At 43.3% G+C, this 27,656-nt stretch overlaps 1 protein-coding gene across 1 annotated transcript in view; it reads left to right on the top strand.

Moving 5' to 3' along the window:
* Window positions 1-3,439: 3,439 nt before the first annotated feature.
* Window positions 3,440-27,656, top strand: part of LOC146796908 (olfactory receptor 8U9-like) — a 47,014-nt gene continuing 22,797 nt past the window's right edge. The window contains exon 1 of the mRNA XM_085630259.1: window positions 3,440-3,551. Within this exon, the coding sequence (XP_085486385.1) occupies window positions 3,513-3,551 (39 nt within the window). The 5' untranslated portion in view covers window positions 3,440-3,512. The remainder of the gene's footprint in view (window positions 3,552-27,656) is intronic.

Genomic DNA, 27,656 nt, shown 5'->3' on the forward strand with positions numbered 1-27,656 from the left:
CGCGCACCGTGCGCGCATTTCACAGTTTTTTTTGTTTTTTTTAAACGCGGGCCCCAGGGGGTCCTTCTGGGACCCCCTAAGCACCTCTAGAGGGTCAGAGTATTTCCACTCTGCCCCCTTTATATGTTTTACACACGTATTCCCCTTGCTTCTTCAGCCTCGCTTCTACCGAGGCAGAAAATGGCCGCCAACAGTTCCTGGTTTCGAATGTAGAGAGACACTCGACAGCCAATTAGCATTCAGCACGCGATCGGGAGGGTGCGCGCTCGGTTCGGGGAGGGTGCGCGTACGGTGCGTGTACGGTCCGTGGATCCCCCGCGGCCATAGATATTTATGTACTTTTAACTCTAGTTTTCTCAGGAACTACTGAACGGATTCACACCATTTATGCAAAAGGCACGACTCTGAACTGAGGACTACCTCTTTGCCAAATTTGGTGTCATTCCGTTCAGCGGTTCGGGCTGTAGCTGCGACAACAGATCCTATGGGAATTTGCATGGGGAAAATGCATTTTGGGACCCCTCTTTTTTCCCGGCCCCCGCTTGACGAATCACCACAAATTTTGCGAGGATTCGTAAACCGGCGCCAGACTTATTGGGAATAGAATGTTGCGGATTTCCTATGGAAAATCGGTCCTAACTATAACTACCTACTGGCGACCGCCAGTAGGTAATATGTATATATATTTGTATGTGTATATATCCAACACATAATTCTCCAAGACAGGTGGCCCTAACCCTGGCAGCATCCTGCTACTTGCACCCAGCAACATAGAAAATTCAACCGAGTAACAGGAATGCTATTCTTCAACGTTTCCGAACGAGTCAGTCGCATTGGGCTTGTTTCCAGACAATTCGCTTTGGACATTTTACAGCTCCGCATGGATAGCAATGTGCTAATCCTCTGCTTAAGGACTTTGCTGTGGAAATAGTAAAAGACTTTCTATCTCGGCGTGGATGGCACTGTGCGAATCCGACACTTAAAGACTTTGATAGAAAAGCAGACATTTGAGGTGAACATATTTAGAGTGTTGCTGGTGTTGAGTGTGCTGGAGCTGCTTTCCAACTAAATTTGAGAGCTACCCAGAGTTCTCTGCTTCTTTTTTGCATAATTTATGCCTCACTTAATGCCTGAATGGATATTCAAGTTCTCTGCTTCTTTTTTGCATAATTTATGCCTTTCTCTATGCCTGAAAGGATATTCTTTTGACTTATACTGGGTGCTCCCTTGTGTCTGGACAAAGCTATACCACTCTGAAGAGCTCTAATGAGAGCAAAACACGTGTCAGGGTATGATTTTCTTCATTTCAGGTTGGCTTGGATGGTATTATACCAATCCAAAGCTGTAATACTGTGCCTGGATTGGTAAAAGGCTTTAGCCGTTTTACAGCTCGGCATGGATAGCACTGTGCTAATCCTCTGCTTAAAAACTTTGCTGTTGAAATGGTAAAAGACTTTGTCCGTTTCTATCTTGGTGTGGTTGACACTGTGCTGATCCTACGCTTAAAGAATTTGATAGAAAAGCACACATTTGAGGTGAGCAAATTTAGTGTGTTGCTGGTGTTGAGAGTGCTCTATATAGGCGCTGGTTTCCACCTAAACCTGAGAACTACCCAGAGTTCTCTGCTTCTTTTTTGCATATATAAAACCAACAAAAAGACCATTTCTTATATGCCACTTTTAAACCAATGCTTAATTGCTGAATGCCCAAAGGTTATGAGAGTTATGAGCACTTGGATATTTAGCAAAAATGTTGATAACACTGTAGTTGGAATCAACAATGGTCTTAACATTAATGGAGTAGGTACATTCCTGGTTGTGATACATATAAGCAGTTGCTGGTGGTGGTACTATCAAAACTCAGCTACAATCTAAAGCACCATGAACATGGGGAAATTGGGCACGTTGATAAATCTCTTGTTTGATCAGTATTTGCTCCTCAAGCGTATTTAGGAAGTGCAGATACTGTGGAGGTATTTGAATGAAGGTGTCGGGTAGAGTTGGCAAAAGGATGATAATGCCCTGTGAAAAAGTGCCCGTCACCCTGGCCCAAGTGCTTTGGTAAGATTCTGATCCAAGCAGATATAGTACAGCCAGGAGCTTCAAATGGGAAGGTATGGCGTGCCGTACTGGGCTCCAAATCGGGTCATTCTGTTTTTTATTCAGGAGAACCATGACCAGTTCAGTCTTTAAAATTTGATGACATCGCCCTCCCTTTGATTTGAGTGTGATCCTCCAAAACACCCTCTGCTTGTTTGGACTTCTAAGGACGCTGTGCTGTTGAAGTGTCTGCCTGTGGTACTGATGTGTGATTTCCATGGCTGTAGAGTAATGTGTGATATACCCCATGCTCCTTTATATACTGGGGAGCTTCCCGGGTTTTGTTCCTACGTGGACCATGCATGAGGTTTGACATTTGCGGTACGCTACGCCTGTCTATGAGAAAATAGCAAATAACATTACATGATTTTTGCTAAGGGTTTGCGTGTTTCCACCTACATTACATATATTAAATACATTTTCACGCCGCATGGTGCAAAACAGATTGTGCCCCACCCAAGCGTTACAAAATAATGCAAACCCTCCACTATTCTACTTAGTAAATACTACTTGCTCCATTGGGCTGGGTTGCGCATGCGTGTTTGATGCAAGAGTTTAGGGGCATATTATCGAGCACGGCGTTAAAATTATCGCTGCTTTAGCGGCAGAAAACTGCCGCTAAAGCGGCGATAATGGGCTTGATAATATGCCCTTGTGAACTCCAATAGAAGCCCATGTTGACACCAGAACATGGGCTTCTATGGGAATTCTCTGTGGCATATTATCAAGCCCATTATCGCCGCTTAAGTCGGCGATAATTTTAACGCCGTTTCTTGATAATATGCCCCTAAGTAATTCCGGGCCTGGATCTATATTGCCCATGGGTTTTTTGCAATAAATTAGTAGGACATGAAAGATTAACTGCTGATGTGAGACTCTACGTCTAGAAAACGTCAGCTCTATGGGTAGTAATCATAGTATTTCAGAAAATTAGGGCACGTTTAAAAACGTGCATAGCCTTAGCTGGTAAAACAATTATTAATGACAAATTACTCCTCTTTAAAGTATAGGCATGTGTTGCACTGGTAACCCCAAAGAAATGTCATTAATTAAAAATAAAATTCTGTAGAAAAATAATCACATCTCCCATTTTTCAGATTATCTTCCTTTACCGTAATCCTAGTTAATGAGAGTCTAAATCTCAACAGTCTGGTCTGCATCCGTGCAGAGGAGCAGGTGCGCGTGCACCCGGAGGATGATCCGTAATTACCCTACTGCCCCCCCCCCCCGGGAGCGTCTCTCTTTATTCACAGGGTCGCCATCGCCTACTCACCAGTTGTGGATAAATAGAACGTGTCCTTTCACCTCTGTTAGCAGAAAAACGTCCTAGAATCATGAAGAGTAGAGAGACGTCACCGAAGACACCCTCCTCGCCGTTCAGTAAGGAGAGAGTCGAACTCTTTCACCTCAGAGATGAACCCTCAACAGCTCCAGTCTGAAAGCCCTGGCGTGGTGAGTGACGTTTCTTGCCTAACCAGACCTAAGATCTGTGATTTTGTATTTTACCCCGATCCTAACAGGGGAGAACGAGCTTGCTGTCCAGTGGGCAGATGAGCGTGTACACATACAATATTTGTAAACTATAACGAAAAGGAGCAAATGGGAACATTTTCCTGCAAAAATCCATATCAAATGTATTAATGTATTAACTATCTTTTTGGGGTTTTTTGAAAGAAGATTGAGTTGTCCAAACCCTTTAGTCTGTTTCTTAACATATGTGGAACCTAGATCTCAGGCTCAAATAAAAATCTTAGGGGGATATGTAGAAAAGAAGTGGCGGAGGGAGGCGTTAGACGTCTTATCTTAGCGCCTCACTCCGCCACTTCTGAAACGCAAGGCTGCACCATATTTACAACGATATGGTGCAAACGCAAGGCTGCACCATATTTACAACGATATGGTGCAAACGCAAGGCTGCACCATATTTACAACAATATGGTGCAGCCTTGCGTATCCCCGTGTGATGGCGCTATACTTAGCAGTGTAGCGCCAACGCAGGCACCTTTGCACCAGAGTGCAAGGGTGCCTGCGTGCAGGAGAGGATTGTTTATGTGTAGGAAGGTGTCCCTTCCTGCAGATAAACATCCTGACATGTCATTTTGTCACTTTCATGTGTGCTTCTTAATGCAGCACACATGAAAGTCACAAAATTGATTTTTTTAAAAAAAGATTGTTTATGTACAGGAAGGTCCTTGGCATTTTGCTTTTTCCATGTGTGCTGCACAAAGCAACACACATGGAAAAATGCAAAAACAAGGAGAAATAATGCATTTCTCCTCGTTTCGCCAAGTTGTTCTTAATTTTAGCGCTGCCTCCTATGCACACTGCCCTTGTACATAGCTGGCAGTGTCAAAATCAATAGGTGTTGCGGTGGAACGCCTACCGCAACACCCACTGCCCACCCCTTTCACGCTAACCACAGCGTGAAAGGAAGCCTTATTTACAATGCAGCGTTAAGCCACATTAAGTGGCTTAACGCTGCCTTGTAAATAAGGCTAAGCCCCTATCGCCATCACAGCGATTATAAAAGTGACGTTGTGGAGGCTAGTGGCTTGCACATATGCCCCTTATTATTTTCTCATATAACTAAGCAGGTGTCTAGTTATAATTACATTTAAAAAAAACTATTATTATAATAAGGTTTATGCATCAGTTTTCCAATATGTGGTAACTTTTTACAATTGGTAATTCCACATCGGGAATAAGCGCCCGTTTGTACCAGATTTGGAGTTATCGTACCGCTCATATCTAGAAGCGCAGTGTTGTAATACCTTATTGGGCATATTACACCAACTCTGCTAGACGAAGATGTTCGGTGCTTCATTTGTAAAAGAAGGAGTGCTGGGGCCCGGGGCTCTTGTTCTGAAGTCTGCGGCCGGGCTAATTCAATGTCAGCGCGCCGAATACCAAGGCTGCTCTTAAACCTTCTCCTGCCGCTTCAATCCGCTACTAGACACTCCCTCCCCTTTATATCACACTTGCGTCCCCTACTTTCTCCCTTTGTGATGGTTCTTCCAACATTCTCGTTCCCTGTCTTTCCTTGTTGTTTTTCTCTCTCTCCCTTTCTCTCTGTAAATGTCTGATGCAGGAAAATAGATGCCGATCCCCAAAATTTGAGTGCCAGTGGCTACCACCTACAACCACCTGCTCAAATTAAGCACAGGAGATGTTCAATTGAAAGGCCGCATCAAGATTTGGCCACATTTGCAGACATTTTGCACTTAAATAGTGGTTAGATGGAAAAAACACTTTCTGAAATAAATTATAAATTTGGATAAAAAAAGGCAGACTTTGTAGAATTTCTAGTATATGTATGGAGGGGGTTAGATTTAACAGAAAAATGTTTCGTTGTGGAGAAAATAAATGTTACATTTTCTATTTCACAATTATGCATGCATCATTTTCCATCGAGCAAATTGCGTCCCAATTCTGGTGGAAAGAAGTGAAGACTGCAAATTTCCTGGTGATGATGGAAATCCACTCCAAATTTAGCAGTTATACAACAGGCTCGAATGACGAATTTAAAAACTAGTCCTTTGTAAATCAAGCACAGTGGAAGCAGCGATTCAAACAGCAAGTTTCATTTAGAGAAGTAGAACCCCCATGTGGAGCCTTGGCTGGTTTAATGGGTAAAATTCTTAACCTACAACCCACTGTGACAGGACTGCCAGACACACAACTAGCGCTGGTGGTGTCTGGTGTGACAATCTTTTTTGGCGCCCCGATGACCTCCTCCTCGGATTCCCTCACTACCACCCTCCAACAGTGCCCCTCATCTCTCCCTAGCTCCCCCCTCCACCCCATGACCTCTTCCTCGGATTCCCACACTACCACCCTCCAACAGTGCCCCTCATCTCTCCCTAGCTCCCCCCTCCACCCCATGACCTCTTCCTCGGATTCCCACACTACCACCCTCCAACAGTGCCCCTCATCTCTCCATAGCTCCCCCTCCACCCCATGACCTCTTCCTCGGATTCCCACACTACCACCCTCCAACAGTGCCCCTCATCTCTCCCTAGCTCCCCCCTCCACCCCATGACCTCTTCCTCGGATTCCCACACTACCGCCCTCCAACAGTGCCCCTCATCTCTCCAAAGCCCTTCTCTCACATGCATTGCATGTGTTTGAAGGCACTGGCAAAGGCTGGCTTTACTAATAAGAATGTATATCTACCCAAACAAACCCTTTTGAGAAATATTAGAAATAGATCATGAAAACTGGGGGGAAGCATATAGCGTCCTAACCTTTTTAATGCAGATTGCACGCAGCCTTTTAATGGCAGTTCATAACAGTCACTGTTCTGTATTAGGGTTGGATCTTATGAACTGCAGTAACAAAAGGAGTTCTGTGAAAAAGCACTAATCCACTCAGCTATCTACATAAAATACAAATCTTTGATCTGCACAGTGGGAGTTTTTTGCCGCAGGCATATTAACCCTTTGCACTACTTTCTGACGAGTCAAAACTGCCATTAGACAAAACTCCAATCCCTCTCTCTAGCAGGAACATTAATCACAAGAGTTATCTTTACATTTTTATTGCTGCCTGAAAGCAGGATGCACAAGGAGCTCGGCAGCAGGTATATTTAAATGATGTGTTATTGCTCTACACAGTGCCTCCCTCCCCGTGTCAGCGCCCAGTGCGGCTGCACCACCCTAACGTCAGCCCTGCTCACAGCATTGGAAGTCCTGCTTTAAAAACTCAGTTTTCCTTTCTAGATATACCATGCAAGGCATGGCAGAATTCTTGGAATGCATTTACGGTAAAGTGCTTGTGGTAGGGCTCTATATTGAAAAATCTGCCCTGCCAAGAAGGAGAGGATCTCAAAATATTGCAGTGGTCCACCTCCATATTTTAAATGAGTCCAGAATTTTTTATATATCCACAAAACTGTAAAAAACACAGCATACTGATGAACACCATACATTCTGAATGAGGCAACGGTGTGGGCACACAAGCGAGGGACATTGAGCGAAATTAGAAATATTGTGGCCTATTCACAATCTGCATTTGCAGTCCGTGAAGTAGTACTACCTAACTACTACTTACATACCACAAACTGGTATTCTGTAACTTGCCTTCAGGCAAAGACCTCCATCTCTCCTATCTTTTCTGTGCAAAGTCCACCACCTGCGGGAAGATCTTTCTTTTAAAATAATAATTTTTGTATTATTACAATGCCTAACTATAAGTTCACCATATCATTTGGTTTTTCAGTGAATTTCAGATTTTACTTAAACTAGGAGCTTATTATTATACCTAGCTCCTAGCTATAGTCATTTTCAACTTTGTTTTTGTCAAAGATTTTAGATATGTGTGTGTGTGTGTATTACATACATGTGGTTAAAGTAACATTATAGTTAGTTGAAAATGTCAGTGGGAACGTAACATTTTACGCAAAGAAATGTCCTAATGTCATAAGTGATGTAATATGAGGTGTAATTAGCAGGGCATGGTGAGGGCACTAGTTAAAGTTACTCTGAGGCATGAGTTCTAGTTATTAGAGATCTGCTGATATTGGTGGCTGGAAGAAGGGGTTAAAAAAACTAATATTATTTTTAAAATATGGATTTGCAGGCAAAACCGAAATAGTCATTAATTCGAAAACATTAGAAGAAAGAGTCAGTGACAGGTTGTATTTAAAAAAACTAAATCAAGCCAATATATCTGTGAGTATTTCTTTTAACATTTTTCAGTCCACAAAACACAATCCTAAAAACAACCAGAAGAAGTCTTTGCACTCCAGCTTCAGAGAATGAGTGTTTTTAAAAAGTATGGTACATTTTCCTGGGGTAATGGATTCAATGACCCAGGTGACTACACTCCCTGCTGGCCCCTACAACATTAAAACGTTTTGTTGGTACTCCTGTCCCCTTCTAGGGACATCAACAAGCTAACAACAAAAGTAAAGAACCCTCGCAGAGAATTATGGGGTGATTTTTTAAGGGGAAAGTGAATAATAAATTAGCAGATTTTTGGAAGGGGCCACATAGCCCCCCTCTCTAAGCCATCACAGGCCTCGGGGAGCACACCTCCCCTTTACCCAAAAAAAGGGCCAGAGGGATGGGGTCCCCCGGCCTAATAACGCTTATGTAGCGAGACCATTTGGTCCCCCTCCTCCTTAAAACAAGCATTGGCAAAGCTAATAGGTCTCAGCTTTGGGACCTTATAAGTGTTTAGCCAGAGCTATTGGCTTTGCCATTGTCTTTAGGCTATGTTGTAGAGGAGTGTGGCTGCTCCGCAGCATGTTGATAATAAAAAAGTGTCATAAGCATTTTTGTTACCTTATATATATAACCAAGAAGACATTATGTACAACTGAATGACCCTATTAAAAAAGAATGAACATAAAGAAAATGTCTTCTAGTATTTTTGACCTTGCAGTGCTGGCAACTTCTTCCTGCCTGTTCTAATGTGTGTTTGTTATAGTTTTTTTTATGGGGACATAAACAGATATAGGGTGGAGGTTGTAGATTGGGAAATAGTACCTGAATTACAACACAAGCAGACGATAGTCACTAGGGGAAAATCAACTGATGCCAGATTCCAAGGGCAGACTGAGGTGGTGCTGCATGGTGCTGAGGTGGTGGTGTGCCGATGTTGAGGTAATGCTTAGGTGATGCTGAATCATACTCAGGTAGTATGCGGGGTAATTTCTGTAGTCCACAAAACACCATCCTAAAAACAACCAGAAGAAGTATTTGCACTCCAGCTTCAGAGAATAGAGCTCCAGCTATGAGTGCTTTTAAAAAGTATGGTATGTTCTCCTAGGGTAATGGATCTAATGATCCAGGTGACTGACTGTTTTAATTTTTTTTATGTTGCTTGGGGACTGTTACACTCTCTGCAGGCCCCTACAACATTATAATGTTTTGTTGGTACTCCTGTCCCCTTCTAGGGACATCACCAAGCTAAAAACAAATGTAAAGAGCCCTCACAGAGAATAATGGGGTGATCTTTTAAGGAGAAAGTGAATAATAAATTAGCAGATCTTTGGAAGGGGCCACATAGCCCTCCTCCCTAAGCAATCACAGGCCTCAGGGAGCGCACCTCCCCTTTACCCAAAAAAAGGGCCAGGAAGATGGGGTCCCCGTGCCTATTAATGCTTGTGTAGGGAGACCATTTGGTCCCCCTTCTCCTCAAAACAAGCATTGGCATAGCCAATGGGTCTCACCTTTAGGACCTTATAAGTGTTTAGCCAGAGCTATTGGCTTTGCCATGGTCTTTAATCTATGTTGTAGAGGAGTGTGGCTGCTCCACAGCATGTTGATAATAGAAGAAGTCTTTGCACTCCAGCTTCAGAGAATAGAGCTCCAGCTATGAGTGTTTTTAAAAAGTATGGTATGTTCTCCTGGGGTAATGGATCTAATGACCCAGGTGACTGACTGTTTTAATTTTTTTTTAAGTTGCTTGGGGACTGTTACACTCTCTGCAGGTCCCTACAACATTATAATTTTTTGTTGGTACTCCTATCCCCTTCTAGGGACATCACCACGCTAAAAACAAAAGTAAAGAGCCCTCACAGAGAAGAATGGGGTGATCTTTTAAGGGAAAAGTGAATAATAAATTAGCAGATTTTTGGAAGGGGCCACATAGCCCCCCTCCCTAAGCAATCACAGGCCTCGGGGAGCGCACCTCCCCTTTACCCAAAAAAAAGGGCCAGGGAGATGGGGTCCCCGTGCCTATTAACGCTTGTGTAGGGAGACCATTTGGTCCCCCTCCTCCTCAAAACAAGCATTGGCATAGCCAATGGGTCTCACCTTTAGGACCTTATAAGTGTTTAGCCAGAGCTATTGGCTTTGCCATGGTCTTTCAGCTATGCTGTAGAGGAGTGTGGCTGCTCCACAGCATGTTGATAATAAAAAAGTGTTTTAGCATTTTTGTTACCTTATATATAACCAAGAAGACATTATGTACAACTGAATGACCCTATTAAAAAAGAATTAACATAAAGAAAATGTCTTCTCGTATGTTTGTCCTTGCAGTGCTGGCAACTTCTTCCTGCCTAGCATATGGCCATGTCTGATCTAGGGGTGACGGAGTGAGCTAAAGAATAATGATGGATTAAACCCAGATCTGTTGGGGGTGAGTGCTTGCAATGTTCAACACTCTGTCCATCATCCCCTTTGGTTTTGCTAACTTCTTCCTGCCTGTTCTAATGTGTGTTTGTTATAGTATTTGGAGGTAATGCTTAAGTGACGCTGAATCATGTTCAGGTGGTGCTGAGTGATGCTGAGGTGGTGCTGATGTGGTGGTGTGCTGGTGCGGAGGTGATGCTGAGTGATACGGAGGTGGTGCTGAATGATGCTGAAGTGTTGTTGAGTGATGCTGTTGTTCTGAATCATGCTGAGGTGGCGGTGCTGTGTTGGTGCTCGGGTGGGGATGAGTTGGGCTCAGGTGATGCCCTGGTGCTGTGGTAGTGTCAAGAGCACTATAACATTCTGTGTGCGACTGCAAGAGTATTGAACAGCTAAGTCCTAATGTTAGAGGAAACACTATCAATGTAGTCAAAATATTTGTTTTGATAATCCACTCACACAGTCAAGAAACAAAACACTACTTGTAGTGGACAAATAGTCATCTAATGAAAAGCCATCATCTTGGATAATGACGGCACTCAAAATGTCTTCACTTCAGAGCTTTTAAAGTAGTCGACTTTAAGACTACACAGGGATGACCTCAGAGGCTCTGGGAATCTATTAACATTAAAAAAACACCTGGTGCACAACAAGCCTTATCAGCACCTATGTAGTGGTGTCAACATGATATTTACAAGCTGGTAGGGCGAGCCTGGCGGAGGGGGAGTTAGACCACCAGGTATCCATACTTTGGTAAGAATTGACCAAAAGCTGACCTCCTATACAGTGCACAAAATCCTAAATAAGTTCATCCAGATATCCTAATTGCAGAGCAGGAGAATTAGATTCTGTGCATTTAATAGGACGCCATTAAAAAGAGGGTTCATTAAAAAACTGGGACTGCGTGAGACCATCTGGAATCTTCTTAAACAGCATGTGTCCACTAAAGACTGGTAAATCAAACTAACTCTTTTCCAGTCCTACTGGGTCCCACAGGGAAAAAACTGGAAGTTGAACACATATTATCACCCCAGAACACTAGAGATATCCATCCGTTCAGTCGGTTCACAAAAAAAGAACAAAGGCATCTTCAAGCCTGAAGGTGATCTTCTGGCTGAAAACTGGGGGTAGCATGCTTTATAATTAGGTTGTCAGATTTCCCTAACGAAATACAAGTGTTGCAGGCGAGTGCATATGACAAATACAGTGCTACTGGACCCTGTAGGAGCCTTACTGAAAGACAATAACTTGTAGTCTACCACTAACCCGTAAGAAAGGGAGCTGAAAGCGTCACTCTGGGTAAATCTCCCAACTGTACTTGGTACATCCAGTGGTGGGATCAATTGGCTTACTACAGAAAGGACCTAGAAAACAAACATCTCCAAGTCTGACACCAGAGTGTCAGAGAGAGGATCCTGCCAGTGGGGCAGAAGGGGTGAGGGGGCTGCTTGTGACTGTCACCAAGGCAGGCAGGCAGGCTGCTGGCTCTCTGGTTATCTTCCACTTTGGGGAGGGGGTTTATTGGAAAGAAACATTTAACTGTTACATATAGAAAGGAGACTAGTAATAGGTCATGTCTCACTAGGCTCAACCTACAAAATGGTACAGAGTGCACTGAGACACTGGCTCAGAGCCCAAATACCCACTTTGCCAATCCAGCACTGGAAGCTCACAAGGGTGGAACTTGTTGTCTAGAGGAAGTGCTATCAACACTGTTTGAACTACTATTTGAACACAGTTGTTTGGAATCACAGTATTGCTTGTCTGTGCACCTTTTCACATTTATTTTAAAATGGCATGCTTGCATGAGACACTAAAGCTCCTTGAGGTGATGCATTATGCAGAGCAGCGCTACAAAAGTGTCATCATTCATGCAAGATTAGAGAGAATCGGGTAGTGAAAGTAGTAACGAATCCCTGAAGACTCTAGGCGACCGTTGATTATTGGTAAAGGCCTGTTCAGTGATGTTGAATGCATTTACACAGATAAGGTACCAGGCATTTGGAAGCCATAATGAAAAGGCCACAAGATTAATTTTTCTGTTTTAAAGATTACATTTATTAATTTAAAATCAGTTACACAAAAAGCCTCATTTTTGAAGTTCAATAATTCACCTCACCAATCTGTGCCATTAAAGTGGCTGCAGAAAATGTTGCTCTCGCTTGATGCTTTGCCTGAAGTTGTCTTGTTTTAATATTGTTGTTAATATTGGCTTTGAAGTAATCTCTATTACAACATTGGAATGTGTAGCAGTCCATTTAATACAATGGAGTGCTCCGTGATTCTTCGGGCCAATAAAAGCCCTCAGAGCAACATTCCACGTAATCTTTGCTGTGAACCAAGGCCTCTCGAAACCCGAGGGGATTTAAAACCCCTCCGGCTCCGAGAAGCCTTTGTTTTATTTGTTAGAACATTCTGCCCTCTAGTGGCAGAATGTTCTAATAGCCTTATAGTCCTTCGTAGCTGGGCTATAGCGGCCATTAAAGTCCCTCTCCCTTGTTAAAGGCCCTCGCCTTTGGCTCTTGCCTTTATTGCTGGAGCGGGCCTTTAATGGCCAGTATAGCCCGCTACTGCGGGCTATAAGGCTATATTAAAGGAACTGAGGGGCAGTGACAATACAGTTATTTTCCAAAAGATCACAGATTGATAAAGTGGGAAATTATTGTTATGACACAAATAACAACCAACACATTTCCTATGAGTTATTTTTTCCACACGGTCCTTGCACATTATTAAAGCAAGTGCAATCCCTGCCCCCGCCAAAGTCTAAATAAAATAGCTACCGCCAGCAGGCTGCTTTTGTAAGAAAGTACTATAGACATCAATTTTGAGATAAAAGCCAGATGCAGCCACTGCTCCATCAATATGATGATGCTCGGCATTTCATGTCCCCAAATCAACGATCTCTGTTTAGAGACAGCAAACAGGGAGAGGATGTGGTGTAGCGGCCAGAACTGGCGACTTTGGAACTGGGGAACCAACTTTGAGTCACCTATCATTCACAAAAACAACATCCAATCAAAAGAGTGTGCAAACACAAAGGGAAAAACACTGCAGAGTAAGGAGACTAGTAATAGGTCTGTACTTCTGGAGAGGGAAATAGCTAAAAGAAGGTGGGACACATAAGTAAAACAAACCACACAGAAGCACTCTTTTCAGAATGACACACACATTAACAAATCAGCATCGAGAGATGGAATGAAAGCCCACATAGTGAATACAGCATGTCCCACAGGAGGCGCATGTGCACTGCTTGGGCTCGATCTAAAAAAGGATCTGGGGTCCCCAGGGCCTAATGGGCTTAAAGAGGCTTGGGGAAGGGGGCCACTTGGCCACCCTTCTCTTTAAAAAACATTAGGTCCTGTGGCCATGTGTGGTGGGGGGTTGGCTTTATATATGGTAATAAAATATTACTTTAGGTTAAATAAAACCTAGAAATGCACTGAAAAATACCAAAGCTTAAAGTAACATTATAATTAGGTGTTATAAAAAGATCTGTTTTGTTTATTGAACACCTTAGAAATTCACTGAAAAAAACAAAGGTTAAAGTTAAAGTTAGGTAAATGTGTTAGTGATAAAATTTATGTTTTGAACTAAGAAACATAGAAAGTCTTCAGTTATAGTCAGCAGCGCTAACTCTAACTTAAGCCCCTGTCATGCACTGCTTATGATCTCTCATGTAAAAAGAACAATTGATAGACAGAATGCTGAACCATGTCATACATTCACCCCAGTACAGATATCCAGGCCTAAATGCATCATTTTTTTGCTCCCCATGCAATTCCAGTTTGAACCCAGCCATATGCAAATCAGTCTTGACCCTGTGCCCAATGGGAACAGTCCAGCCCAAATTGCCAGGCCAGGCCCTCCCTGGAATGGAACAAAGCATCCTAGGACTGGTTTCGGGGTTTCACCCCTCATCAGCCAGGATAGTTTGACTCCAGTGGCATGGAGAGCACAGGACCCATGTCTGGGCATACACTCAACAGTTGCCAAAAGAACAATTGATGGACAGAATGCAGAACAATGCCATACATTCACCCCAGTGCAGTGATATGGGCCTAAATCCATCATTTTTTTACTCCCCATGCCATTCCAGTTGGAACCCAGCCATATTCAAATAAGGCTTGACCCTGTGCCCAATGGGAACACTCCAGCCCGAACTGCCAGGCCAGTGTGTCATCAATCATGACATGTTTAGTGACATCATTGATGTCATCAATGATGACATCATCCAAGTTTAATTTTCCCACATATTGCTGTATAAACTACTATGGCATTAGCGGTCTGACAGTAAGTTCAAAATAGCTCAGGAGAAGATCAGGCATCAACAACACAGAAACAACTCCCTTAGATGTTTAAAACAAGTATTTTGTGCATCATTGACCCTATAGCAAACACTTTACACTTAGCATAGTTCACATTAACAATCAACCACAGATATATGTGAAACCCTCATCGAGTACAGTGTTCAATCTCTATACAACTGTTTGGAGAAAGCCAAAATAGTGAATGTCGATTCCAAAACAAATGCCCTACTACTGACAGCTTTTATCTGTATCAAACCCCAGACACACACCGGACCTACATTAAGACATGATGTTGATATCAATTGGGAATTGAGTACTGTAAACAATGTTTACTCTATGGAGTGAGTTCTCTAACACACTGTTTGCAAACATTGAAACTCTTATGAGAAATCCATCACAGAGTATTACAAATAATCTACTAAGAGCAGTGTACATTCTATGCAACAGTTGTCCAAAAAGATACTATTTGATACTAAAACAACGAAGATCTGAAGGTGCTGAAAATCATACTACCTGCACCCTTCGTACTGTGGTGAGAACTTTGCAGATAGCCCATCTTTTGAAGCAATACAAGCACACGTACATAGGTTAGTACCTGGTGCATGCACTCTTCTATGTTAAGTATATAATATCATGCAGGCACAATTCTACCGAATAACTCAAGGCTGCTTACAAAAGTTAGTATCTTCTACATAGAATCTTTATCCTGCTGAAAACCTATTCTTCACAACCAAAAAGTTATGTGGACCATAATTAATACAAGCCAGCTGTCACTTGCACCTAGAGTTGCTCTTGAATGCAAACATTTATAACATGCTCAATACCTCTATACAGCTTTGGTGCATTAAGATCACATGCATTTTGTAAACACTTACACCGATTAGCTGGACCCAACCTGTACAATATTACGTAGAAAAGTAATATAGTCGCTACCCGTCACAATGTAAACTGTAATACAAACTAGCACACTCATTGGATGATGTCATCAATTATGTGATTTGAGACGTCATCAGTGATATAATAAATGATGCCATAGAACATGTCATCAGTGATTTCATATGTGAGGTCATAAACAGTGCATGGCGGGAGCACAAGTTATGGTTGCTAACTAATACTAGTAAATCACAGTTTTTTTTTGTTGAAAATGTTAATGTCATATCACTTACATATTCACCTAACTATAACGTTACTTTAACCCTAGGTTTTTTCAGTGCTGAAGTGGAAAAAGACTTCTTAGACCAACTTTCTTATTTAAAAAAGTTAATGTTGTTACTGACATATTCACCTAAATGTAATGTTACTTTATCCTTTGTTTTTTGCAGTGAATATGTATACATTTATATATATATTATGTGTGTTTGTGTGTGTGTGTGTGTATATATATATATATATATATATTTGATCTCCATTTGAAAGTCCCACCTTCCCACCAGATATACATTATCTACTACCAGTCGTCACTAGGTAGTTATAGTTAGAACTTTGTTTCCATAGGAAAAGAGTTTTTTGAGTTTTGTGACAGCTCCCGCCAATCCAAAGCAAACACTCTGGTTTCAGAGGGCGAAAGGTGTCAAAGTGCCCACTCCCACTGGAAATGGAGGTTTCATCTATTTCCGTGCCAGCAGACATGAGGGCGGGGAAAGAGATGAAACGATTGCTCTCACACACAGGGCGCTGCATGTTTAGCAGCTCTCAGCATGAGAAAGCAATGCCAGCTCCAGCAAGAGGCTGGGAGCTGGCTGGGACTGCAGGGTTCCTGGGGAAAAGAAAAGCAGAAAGAAGCAGAATGAAGGACAGCAACGACCAGGAAGAGGCAAAATAAAGGTGAGAAATTAACAGAAATAGTCAGAATAAATGGGAGAATTGAGCTGAAAGAGGCAGAATAGAGGTCAGCAATAAGAAGAAAGAGGAAAAATAAAGGTGAGAAATGAGCAGCAAAGGCAGACTAGGGTTCAGAAATGAGTGAGAAATGAGCAGCAAGAAGCAGAATAAAGATCAGAAATGAACATAAAGAGGCAGAATTAAGGTCAGCAACAAGTATAGAAAGATGCAGAACAAAGGTCAGAAACAAGTATAGAAAGATGCAGAATGAAGGTCAGAAATGAACAGAAAAAGACAAAGTAAAGGTCAGAAACAAGCAAAAAGAGGCAAAATAGAGGTCAGACACAAGCAGCAAGAGGCAGAATAAAAATGAGAAACAAGCAGAAAGAGGCAAAATAAAGGTCAGCAATGAGCAGATGTACAAAAATACTAAGGAGCAGCAAATCCATGGCAATAATAAAAAAAAAACACCACTGACTCCCAGGCTTGTTTTGAATAGAGCCCCTGGGTGGGCCAGGTCCCGAGGCATTTTTTTTTTTAAAAGAGGAGAGGTCTCACAGGGCCCCCCTCCTGAGGCTCTCTAATCCCGCCTCCCCGGGGCCAATGAAACATTGATGTGAGTGGCTGTGCAAATCCCCCTGAGCCAAGTGGACTACCACCTCCCAGGTAGTAAAAAACATTTAATGAGGGTCCCTCAGACTCCCCTACCCCTGGGGACCACCACCTCCCTGGGGCCAAATATTTATTTTAAAAAATGGAAAAGGAGGCACGCAGGTCCCCTCCCAGGCCACATAGGGCCCTGGGAAACACCACTTCCCCGGGCCGGCCCTGAAAAGAATAGGAGGGGAGCCCCCCTTCTTGAGCCATACATGGCCCTAGGAACCACCATCTCCTAGGGACGCATCCTGCTATGTTTCAGGGTAACCAGCCCCAGGACAGAGCTGTTTGCTTTTACTTGGTGGGAGCTGGGTCAGCATCAGTAGATCATGCCAGAGGCTGTGGTCTGTCCCCCATCCAACAAGGGTCCGACAGCCTGCATCAGCGGAGGGACTGAAAGGCTGACGGTCGGGCAGACCGCTTCCAACAGCCTGTCAGTGGCGGTCCACCCGTCATCAAATTAGGCCCTATGTTCCCAACTACACTAACAATTTAAATGTAATGGAAATAAAAAAAATGGTACAATTAACACATTAAATAATATACAAAAATGTTAAATAAATGAATATATAATATTTAATGTATCATTACTTAAATAACTTCCCACCCTATTCCTCTACAAACTAAACAACACACACCTAAAGTATAATTTAACAAATATGATAATTTCACAATTTATATAATTATCAGTTGCATAATTAATAATGAATTATCAATAAAATTGTTTCTTAATGAACTTCCTACTCTGTTCAATGCAATTAAATCTTTATTCGGATATGAGTATATCCATAAAAGATATATGACAGTGGTACGCGCACAGCCAGTGTGTAAGGAAAATATTGAAAAGTTTATTCAGTGCCGCCTGGGAGTCACTCTCTGAACACGAGTGGTATCTTGAAAGTCTGGCTGCATTCCCAAAGACTTTGAGATATGTCCCCAGGGCACTGATTTGTGGAATCCTCACCAGAGGTTATTAATGTTTAAATGAGAAACGCTCAAAAAATACTCTTATTCAGGTTGTTTTTGATAATTCGCTATATTGTTGGTTTCATAACATAACATGTATTTCCGTAGTCAAAACAACTACAATTTCCAGGATGCAGGATGTTTTATGGTTCCATCATCCCGATGCATTTCGGCCAGCAATGGCCTTCGTCAAGGGAATATCTATAAGTAATATGAACATATGCTCCTCAGTATCCAGGTATGAGATCATGTTAAGTGTATATACAAGTAAATATATGTATGATTGATGTGCCATGCAAGTCTAAAGATGGTGCTCGTGAGTATTGCTAATCGGGTCTACAGTGTAAGTGAAGGTGTTAATGATCAGTAAGGCGAAAGAAACGCCAGAAGTTTATATCCGTCGCGGTAAAGTTGTCAGTGATCTAATTGCGGGTCGCTAAGTGTGGACTAGATTAGTAGCGTACCTTGCGTGAATAAGTCTCATGCGGTTAACAACAAACGGGTGTAGCCTCAATGCGTCTACAGAGCAGACAGAGGGTTTGTGGACCAGGCTACTGAATCGCATTTGCGAATGAGTATCTTGTTTTCCTAACTCTAAATGATTTCATCATACAAAGAATTAAAATCTGCATATGGCCTGGATATTAATAATCTTACCTAATCAAAGTTTATGTACATGCAAAGCTTTGTTTGCTTTTGCAATTTTCTTTTAACTGTGCCATGTACATGTTTACAGTTTGCTAAATGTGTGCCTTTCCCATGTCTTGTCTATTATCTTATTAGTGTGCCCCTTTGCTCCATACTGAGCTGGACGTGGCTGTGCTGATTTATCCTCATCTCCACAAATATTTTCATTTTGAAAACGTGTTTTGCTCTAAAAGTCGTGAAGAACAAGAGGAATTTGGAGAGGCCTGTATCGGGGCCTGCTTGGCGTTGCTTCTCAGGAGTCAAGGGCTGCATGAGCCTGCAGAATGCAGTGGGACAGACAAGTCCCACAAGAGAGGATTTGTGAAAATGTGTGAATTGAGTAGGCCTGGGCTAAAATTCCGTTCCACTCGCGGAAATTGCGATAATTTGACATTTTCACGTTCCGTGGAGAGCGCGAAAATGTCAAAATTTCCGCAAACCGCATCTTTCCGGAATTATTTTTCTTGCTCGCGCGGTAAAAAAATTAATTCTCGCGTGCGCGCGATCGCCTTACCTGAATCCTCGCGTTCGCCGACAAGTTTTCCCGATCCGGTCGCCTTCTCCATGAGATGTTGGATTGTTGGTAGCCATTTGCGCTGTCTCGCGACAGGTCGCGCCCGCATTAACGTCATTTGTCACGCGATCACTTCATTCGTCGCAAAATCACATCTTTCTTCTCGCGATCATGCACCGCGAGAGTATGAGATGATTGAGATCACGCGCCCGTGAGAAACCGCAAGGGTAAGTTGGCGAGCCGCGATCACACAGAAAATACCGCGAACGGGCGGGAAAAACTTCTGCATCTTCGCGATATTTCCGCGTGTTTGCGGAGATTTGTAACATTTTCGCGATAGTTTGCGATAGTGAATTTCTCAAATTCCGCCCACCCCTAGAATTGAGAGGGGGTGGAAGAATGGACCAGAGGAGCAGTGTAGGTGAGAGGAGAATCATAATGGGAGGGGGAGAATGCTGGAGGGTTGGGACAGGAGTGAATGGGCAATAGTAGAAGAGGTAAAGAAAGTGGGCCATAATAGAGGAGAATGGAGAGGGAAGTGGTGATAGAACCCATAAGGGTGCAGGGTAAAGAGAGGAGTTAGGAGCAATGGTCAGAGTGGGAGGATGGTGAGCGGAGACTTGTAATGGAGGATGAGGATGGCAGAAGAGGAGGGAGGGAGAGGAAGGTTGTCATGGAAAGGAAATTGTGAGGGTTGGCCAGGTGATAGGAAAGTCATAATACAGGGAGAGCAGCTGAGAACTAGGAAAGCAGTGTGAGTTCAGCTTTATTGTGTTACCTAGAGACAATTGGGGGCAGATGTACTAAGACTTTGTATCAGGGTTGCATCACTTTTGTAATGCAGGCTCAACACATAATTGTTTTTGGTATTTACTTAGTGATGAAAAGCCAATTTGTGTGGCTTAACGTAGTTTAGTAAATACAAAGTAATGCCAGCTGTGCATGACTGTATTTGAAAAAGAAATACTTTGTCGATGTTTTACGCTATCCACTGAGGACCCTGCTCCAGCGAAAAAGGGCAAATTTACATATCCTCACTACGTCACGGACCGTCATCACACTAACTCATCCATATACGCATTTATTGGTGGGGCCCATAACACCAACACTCATACATCTCACTCCGAATCCGCACACAGGAGGAAAGAAGCGCTGGACATGTGGGGGTACCTTATTACCTATAGGAAGAAAAATACTTTACATTATATACATTATATACATTAGTACCTATAGAATCCTAACTTTAACATCAAGGCACTCCACTACTTGGTCGATGGACCAATAAGTTGGACTGGTTGATGTTGATTTAGAACCAGCTAAAACACATTTAAAGCTTCGGAAATTTTAATCCATACCTTATTAAAAGAATCACAAACTCATTTTCTGTTAATAAATGTTTAGTTTATCTAATTAATTCACTTTCATTGGCATAGTCAGCATTTAATCAATCAGAGTTTCAATCAATATTTTAGCACAAATTTGCATAACAATTATATTTACCTAAATTTTGATACCGGTGACCATTTCTCGAAACCTATTAGCCCTGCATAACTCAAATCTCAGGGAATTCAACATGTCATCCTTTAGTTTGTATAGTTCTCATGTGAAAAGTCCCGAAGTAACAACATGTAGACCTCTGGATACAGGTCACCATTGTCTTATCTGTCTTTCACACTAGCTGAGTCCTGTCAATCATCCACGTTCCTATCCATGACAAGGAACACGTAGCCTGATTTGGAGGTCGCCTGGAGATCTTCAGAGCCATCCGAGTCTGCGCAGTAGACATCGCGCTCACACGACGGTGGCCACTTCCGAACTCCGTCTGAATATCGCGGCTTAGTAGGCCCGAATTGCAACTTAAGAAAAACAAACATAAAAATAATTAATATACGGAAATTAAGATTCTAATGTTTAAACCCACACTAATCCCAATATAGAGTAGTATTTTCCTAGCTTATAGCAACATTTAAAGCAATAATACTCACCGTTCCGCAATACCAGGAGCACAAACCATTACAAAAGCAACATAAATCATGCAATTTTCTCTATCAACACATCCTGCGGTTAATATGCGTGCCACAGTTAATCATTAGAATTATTAGCCATGCAATTTAGCATTTAGTCCCACGTGCAATTTGTGTTTATGAAGGTGCATATATTGTTTAATAGTAACACTCCAAACAGTTAATACAGGTTAATATTTAGAATAGTTACGTGATTAGTATTTTGTCATGCAAATAGATAAGGTATACAAATGTTTGCTTTACCTGCTCCACCAACCCTTTTCATTTCCCATTATCCTTGGGGCTGAAGCATGTTTGTTGCTCCTGCAGAACCTTCTTTGGATGGACGGGCCATCATGCAGACTCCGCCATGTCTTTCTTTGGATGGACGGGCCAATATGCAGACTCCGCCATGTCTTTCTTTGGATGGACGGGCCATCATGCAGACTCCGCCATGTCTTTCTTTGGATGAATGGGCTCTCATGCAGACTCCGCCATGTCTTTCTTTGGATGGACGGGCCATCATGCAGACTCCGCCATGTCTTTCTTTGGATGGACGGGCCATCATGCAGACTCCGCCATGTCTTTCTTTGGATGGACGGGCCAATATGCAGACTCCGCCATGTCTTTCTTTGGATGGACGGGCCATCATGCAGACTCCGCCATGTCTTTCTTTGGATGAATGGGCTCTCATGCAGACTCCGCCATGTCTTTCTTTGGATGGACGGGCCATCATGCAGACTCCGCCATGTCTTTCTTTGGATGGACGGGCCATCATGCAGACTCCGCCATGTCTTTCTTCGGATGAACGGGCCATCATGCAGACTCCGCCATGTCTTTCTTCGATAAACGGGCCATCATGCAGACTCCGCCATGTCTTTCTTCAGATGAATGGGCCATCATGCAGACTCCGCCATGTCTTTCTTTGGATGGACGGGCCATCATGCAGACACCGCCATGTCTTTCTTCGGATGAATGGGCCATCATGCAGACTCCGCCATGTCTTTCTTATAGACAGGTTTCATTTTCAGTACAGCTCAATGCCCAGCTGTAATCCTGAAGACTATGAATACAATTACCACTGGGTACTACAGCTGTATTTCTACCAAATGTGAATATCCGAGACAAAACAATGAGAACACGTACCACACATTCTAACTTATACATTTGCTCTGTTACTACCAGCAGTGGTAAACAGGTGAGGGAGCATGAATAATATTGGAAAATATGGTTTTGGGCAGAAGAACTGGATTGCTTCAAATTTCTACCCTTAAATTCTATTAAAGGGGCTTAAAGGGCATCTTAAGGGAAGCCAACATATACTTTAAGGCCTAAAGCATTAAATCTAATAAGGGAATGTTCTCAGCACCATCAACAAACACCGAAAGAAATCTATTGTCTGAAAGTAGAGGACTGAAAGGGGAACTGCTCTAGGGAAACAATTTCCGTTTGAATCCACTTTGCTTGTCAGCTATATGCATTACCTCCCTGTGATCAAGAAAGTCTACCTTCCCCCCTTTCCTTCCTTCCCACTTTATAGACCCCTTAACGCTATTTTTCATTCACAAAGGATGATCTACGTTTCATTTATATCCTCAAGAATTTAGGTTGTTTTCTTCTACAACAGTTGATGTATTTCATATTTTCAAATGATGTTGCATTTAGTTAATATGTGTTTTATCATCATCAACTGCTGTTAAGTTTTCTATATAAAATGAACCTTAAAAAAACGGAAAGCCTTCGCCTTCGCCGTTACAGTGTCAAGCCACTGCCGTTGCCATGTTACTGACCCGTGAACTTTGAACTCCCCCTTGTAACTATGGCCAGAATGTGAAGTACTGGACGATGTCATGAGGAGAACGCTGATTTCCCCTGGGGGCGCGTGCCCTTGTTTCTCCTAAACTCGTAATCTCTTGTCTGAATAATCTCTTCCCACGCGCATCCTGTTAGAACAAATGCTTTCATGTCACCTCTCTCTCGAGGCTCATTACATGCTTATAATGTTGTTTCCCTAGCTTTAGTTGTCTCCCTTGGTTTTTTTAAACACGTTTAACTATCTACTTTTTTTCTCCTTCTCTGCAGCGTACAGCTCTCTTTCATTTGTAAATTACTTTCCTAATTACTTTGTTCGGGTACAGTAAGGGGTGCATCTAGACTGGAACTGTGGGGAAGGCAAAGCGATGGAGCGGGGGTGGGGTCATCTTTAAGCAAGAGTCAGAAATGCATTTGGGCCCTCCTTTCACTGTTCTGGTATGATGCATTATATGTAAGTAAGTCATCTTTACTACATATGGCAAACTATGGGTTATGAAAGCGCGCTGGGCCAGAAACAACTGGCTCGGTGTAGCATGACCTAAGATGTCCAAGGGATTCTTGGTTCCCCATTAAGGAAAGTTTGCATGATAAATGGCAGACACTACGTTTTGATACATATTGGCCCACTAGACCTGATAGGATGGGGAATTTCTGATGATAGAGTCTCCTATTATCAGTGGCAAGTTGGTGCATTAAAAACACCGGGGTCACGTTGCATAGGTCTTAGCCTAATAGGACTTTAGCAATATTTACAGAATGGTTCGGAATCCTTGCCCCAAAGGACATGTTAAGAGAAGTGGTAGCAAATTGCCCAGTTGAAACCCAATTACGGGACATATTCTCAAGGAGCTATCGCCGAGTTAATGGCACTTTATCACAGCCAAAGTCGCAATAAATTTATCGGCCCATTCAGAAGTTTGTGTGCACAGCCTATAACACCAGTTTACCCGCGATAGCAGCCGCAAAAAACATCGCCACAGACGCCCCCGGCAACTATCGCTAATGAGATGCAGAATAGGCGTTCCCGTGCCAAAAGCTGCGACAACACTACTCCGCAACATTCTCAATGACCAGCCAGATTGGCGAAAAGACCACGACACATGCAATAAGGTGCGTTAGCAGCAGCAAATTAACACCTGCTCTGACCTGGTGTAAAGTCGGACGGCAGCCTGCACCACAAAAGGGAGCCCAGCCCAGACCCACACCAGAACAACAGATGCCATGGAGCCACTGAACATGCGGGCCGGACACCCTAGAGGGCCCCAACCCCTCGCTACATCTACAGACCACAGATCTTCTTCAACAACTACATTCATTCACTCATTCACTGGTGGGGCCCATAACACCAATCATTCATTCTACTTTTTAGATCAATGGTCCTCGAGAAAAGAGAGAAAGGGGAAATTTATTTTCTCTCTTATTCCATGCGCTGGAAATTATGGGAGGAAAATTTCACCAATCACTTGTTGAGTAACTATAAGTTCACCTATTCATCCCTACCTCACCAGGGTCTCAATACCTTTATAACCTAGCAGTTCCTTCCATACTATAGGCCATGGATCAGCTTAGTTGCTGGGAAAAGCGACACCTTATTCTTCTAAACAATGTACATCAAAATACTTCAAATAATAACCCGACACAGTTCTTAAATGAATTAAAATGTTTATCTAATTAAAGCATAAGAAAATCATAAAGCATTCAATATTTTGGTTCGCATATGTACCTAATCTGGCTAAATGGCGTCCTCTATGTCAAATTCAGATCTTTCGTCTCTATGCCCATAAATCGATCAATCAGTTCGCAATTAATTGGGCATCTGATCAGTTCGTCAGAGTCTCTGGCAAGCAGCCGTCCAGCAGTGTCACCGTCCTCTCCGTCAGCATAACGTCAGGAAATCAGGTAAAGCACGACAAGAGGTACCTACCCTCTCTGGTCTACTTCTTTAATAGTAAAATCAACAACAAAATGTTACAATACATGTTTTAGAACGAATCCGATTGGTGGAACCAGGATCATTCTTCCTGATTCTCATACATTCAATGTTTAATTAGATGTGGTTCTTAATTTATTAATAAACTGCAACAGTTTCGAGTCCATTCAGGGCATGTTCATTCCCATACGGGTTTGTGTCCATGGTGTCATCAATTATAACAGTTCTTAGGTTAAGGAAATTCATTGTTTTATGATTGGCACTCCTCCCGGTGCGACCTTCACGAGTACAGTCTGCCTGGGGTCAGGACGAGGTTATTGTTGCTCATCTTTTAGCGCAGGCGCACTTCACTCAGTGACTTCTGTATCTCGTCTGTCCGTCAAAATAGGGATGGCAGACATTTTGTGGCCACTCCAGAAAGGTTAACTTAAGCAAAGAGACACAAAACGTAATTAATACATGGAAATGACTATTAAAATGTTATTCCCTTACTAAACCCTCTATGTGTGTGTATTTATCTAGCAAAAGCAACACGCATTGCGGTTTATACTCACAATTTAAAGCACGATTCACAAATCACATCACAAAAGCAACATATAACATATAAATTCTAAATATCATTAGTATGCGTACAAAAATTAATTTACGTATCAATCAGGCCATGCAAATGCGATTCCCACGTGTATTTACTAATTAGTAATGTTGATTAATCAAACACAGCAAACCATTAATACTATTAATATTAATTAGTTATTCGTTTTAATTCTAAATGATAAAATGGAGGAGGTATACAATTCTTAGGGAAAACCTCGCTCCAGCAATCGTACACTACCAACAACTGCCCTGGTGTCACTAACTCTGTGCATCGTGAGCCTACGACACGTGGCTGTGTCCCACTGCTGAACGCTGCCTCCGGCCTACACTGCGATCCAGTAGGTCACAGAGTCTTGATTTGGCAATGCCGGAGTTCATATCAGTGTACCGGCATCACCCCATACTGCAGCCCCTCTCAGCCCCGGTGCCACTAAGTCTGTTTCCCCGACATTCATGGACACTCTCTGGTCGTACATTGGTGGCGTCTGAGTTTATGGACTAGGGGGTAGATTTCATCCTCATGCAGCTGATACCGAATTGGTGGTGGCAACGAGGCTGTAGATTTCCACTCCTTCATTTGCTGCTTTCGGATAGCTTCTGCCCTCTGCATCATGACCTGGAGGACACCTTCCACTGTCCCCTGCAACCCTCCGCCACATTTACCTTCGACATCGATGAGGACTCACACATCAAATCGAGTCCTGACCGGCCCGGACATCGCATCACCACAGGAGGCACACGCCACCACCGCCAGGACCAGCTCCAACCACTCGATACATAAGAGGGGTGTACTGGGCCGTCATACGGAGGACCAGCATGGGTGTGTGGATGGTATTTACAGGGCTCTGGGCATAGTTCAGTACAGGAAATGTACACATTCATGTGTCTCTGTCACAGTTTGGGTCTCCTTTGTGGGGTGTAGGTGGTCCGTGATGGGACTTCAACACCCCGTATGTGATGTAGTTTGGCTTCCATGAGCTCTGACCCCACCCACACCTGTTCGGCCACCTCCTTTTGGCATTCTGACACCTGGCATTGGAATGCGATGTGTGCCTCTGTGAAGTGTTGGGAGCCTGCCGTGGTGGCCGCTGCTTCCTGCTGTGTGGTCTATGCAGGGGCTGGGGTTTCCTCTGTGTAGCTTGGCTGCCCTGCTCCTGGGGGTGGGCTGCCTGAGATGTCCATGAGCTGCTGTAGGGCGTCGTTGTTGAAGGTGTGGTGGTCATCTCCGGCATCACTGATGGGTTGTCTGGTCTGACCTGCAGGAGGTGTTTTGTGTCCCTCTGCAATGTGAAGGGGAGATGCATGTTGACATTGTGTTGACATTCATGTTGGCACATTGTTCTTGTTGACATGAAGACTGTGTGACAATGTACATTGTGACTTTTTTGGGGGGTGCTGGCAATTTGAGGGAGGACAGTAACCATTTGGACTACATGACAGATGTGAGGTTGCACCTGTACATATGCATTTCACAGTTCCCTGCTCTGTCAAATGTGATTGGCCTGTTTCTGCGCTTTAGCGTACCCAGTTGTGTCCTCTGTTCTGCAGTGTCGGTGTTGCACTTTGTGCCACATTGTCATGGGATGTGCTGCGATTGCTATGTGTGTGTGCTGCAGTGTGCCACGGGGATGAGGGACATGATCCTGGGTCATTGTGGGTGTGAAGTGTGCTATACTTAATTGTGCATGTGCGCTATTGTGCCCATCTCCCCCGTCCCCCCAGTCCCTGGTCGCTACTCACCCTGTTGTTGTTGTGCCAGGTCCTCTTGAGCTGTGTCCGTACTCCCACCTCCTTGCACCGTCTCCACACTGATGACTGGCCTCCATTTCCTCCAGCTCCTCCTGTGGCGCAGGACTCCCACCTCCTGTCGCTGTAGCTGCCTTCCTGTTGGCAGCGGCTTTGTGCCTGGTTTAGGTTTTCACGTCATGCCAGCGCATCTTGGCCTCCTCCATTGTCCTCCTCAACACTCTGGCTGCATTCAAGGTAGTCTGATTGTGGGTCAGTTGCTGGTAGTGTTCTCTCACCTCCGTGACGCTGATCTTATTTTCCTGCAGACTGCACCCCGTCTTCCTCTCCCTCTTCTCCTTGGCCTTCCCCGACCCCATTGTTCCTTGCTGGTGGTCTGTGGGGCTTGTGGGGGTCGCGTTGTCCTCTGCACTTGGTCAGGGTGCATCCATGTTGC

Source organism: Triturus cristatus, chromosome 10 (genome assembly GCF_964204655.1).
Source record: "Triturus cristatus chromosome 10, aTriCri1.1, whole genome shotgun sequence".
NCBI lineage: Eukaryota > Metazoa > Chordata > Amphibia > Caudata > Salamandridae > Triturus > Triturus cristatus.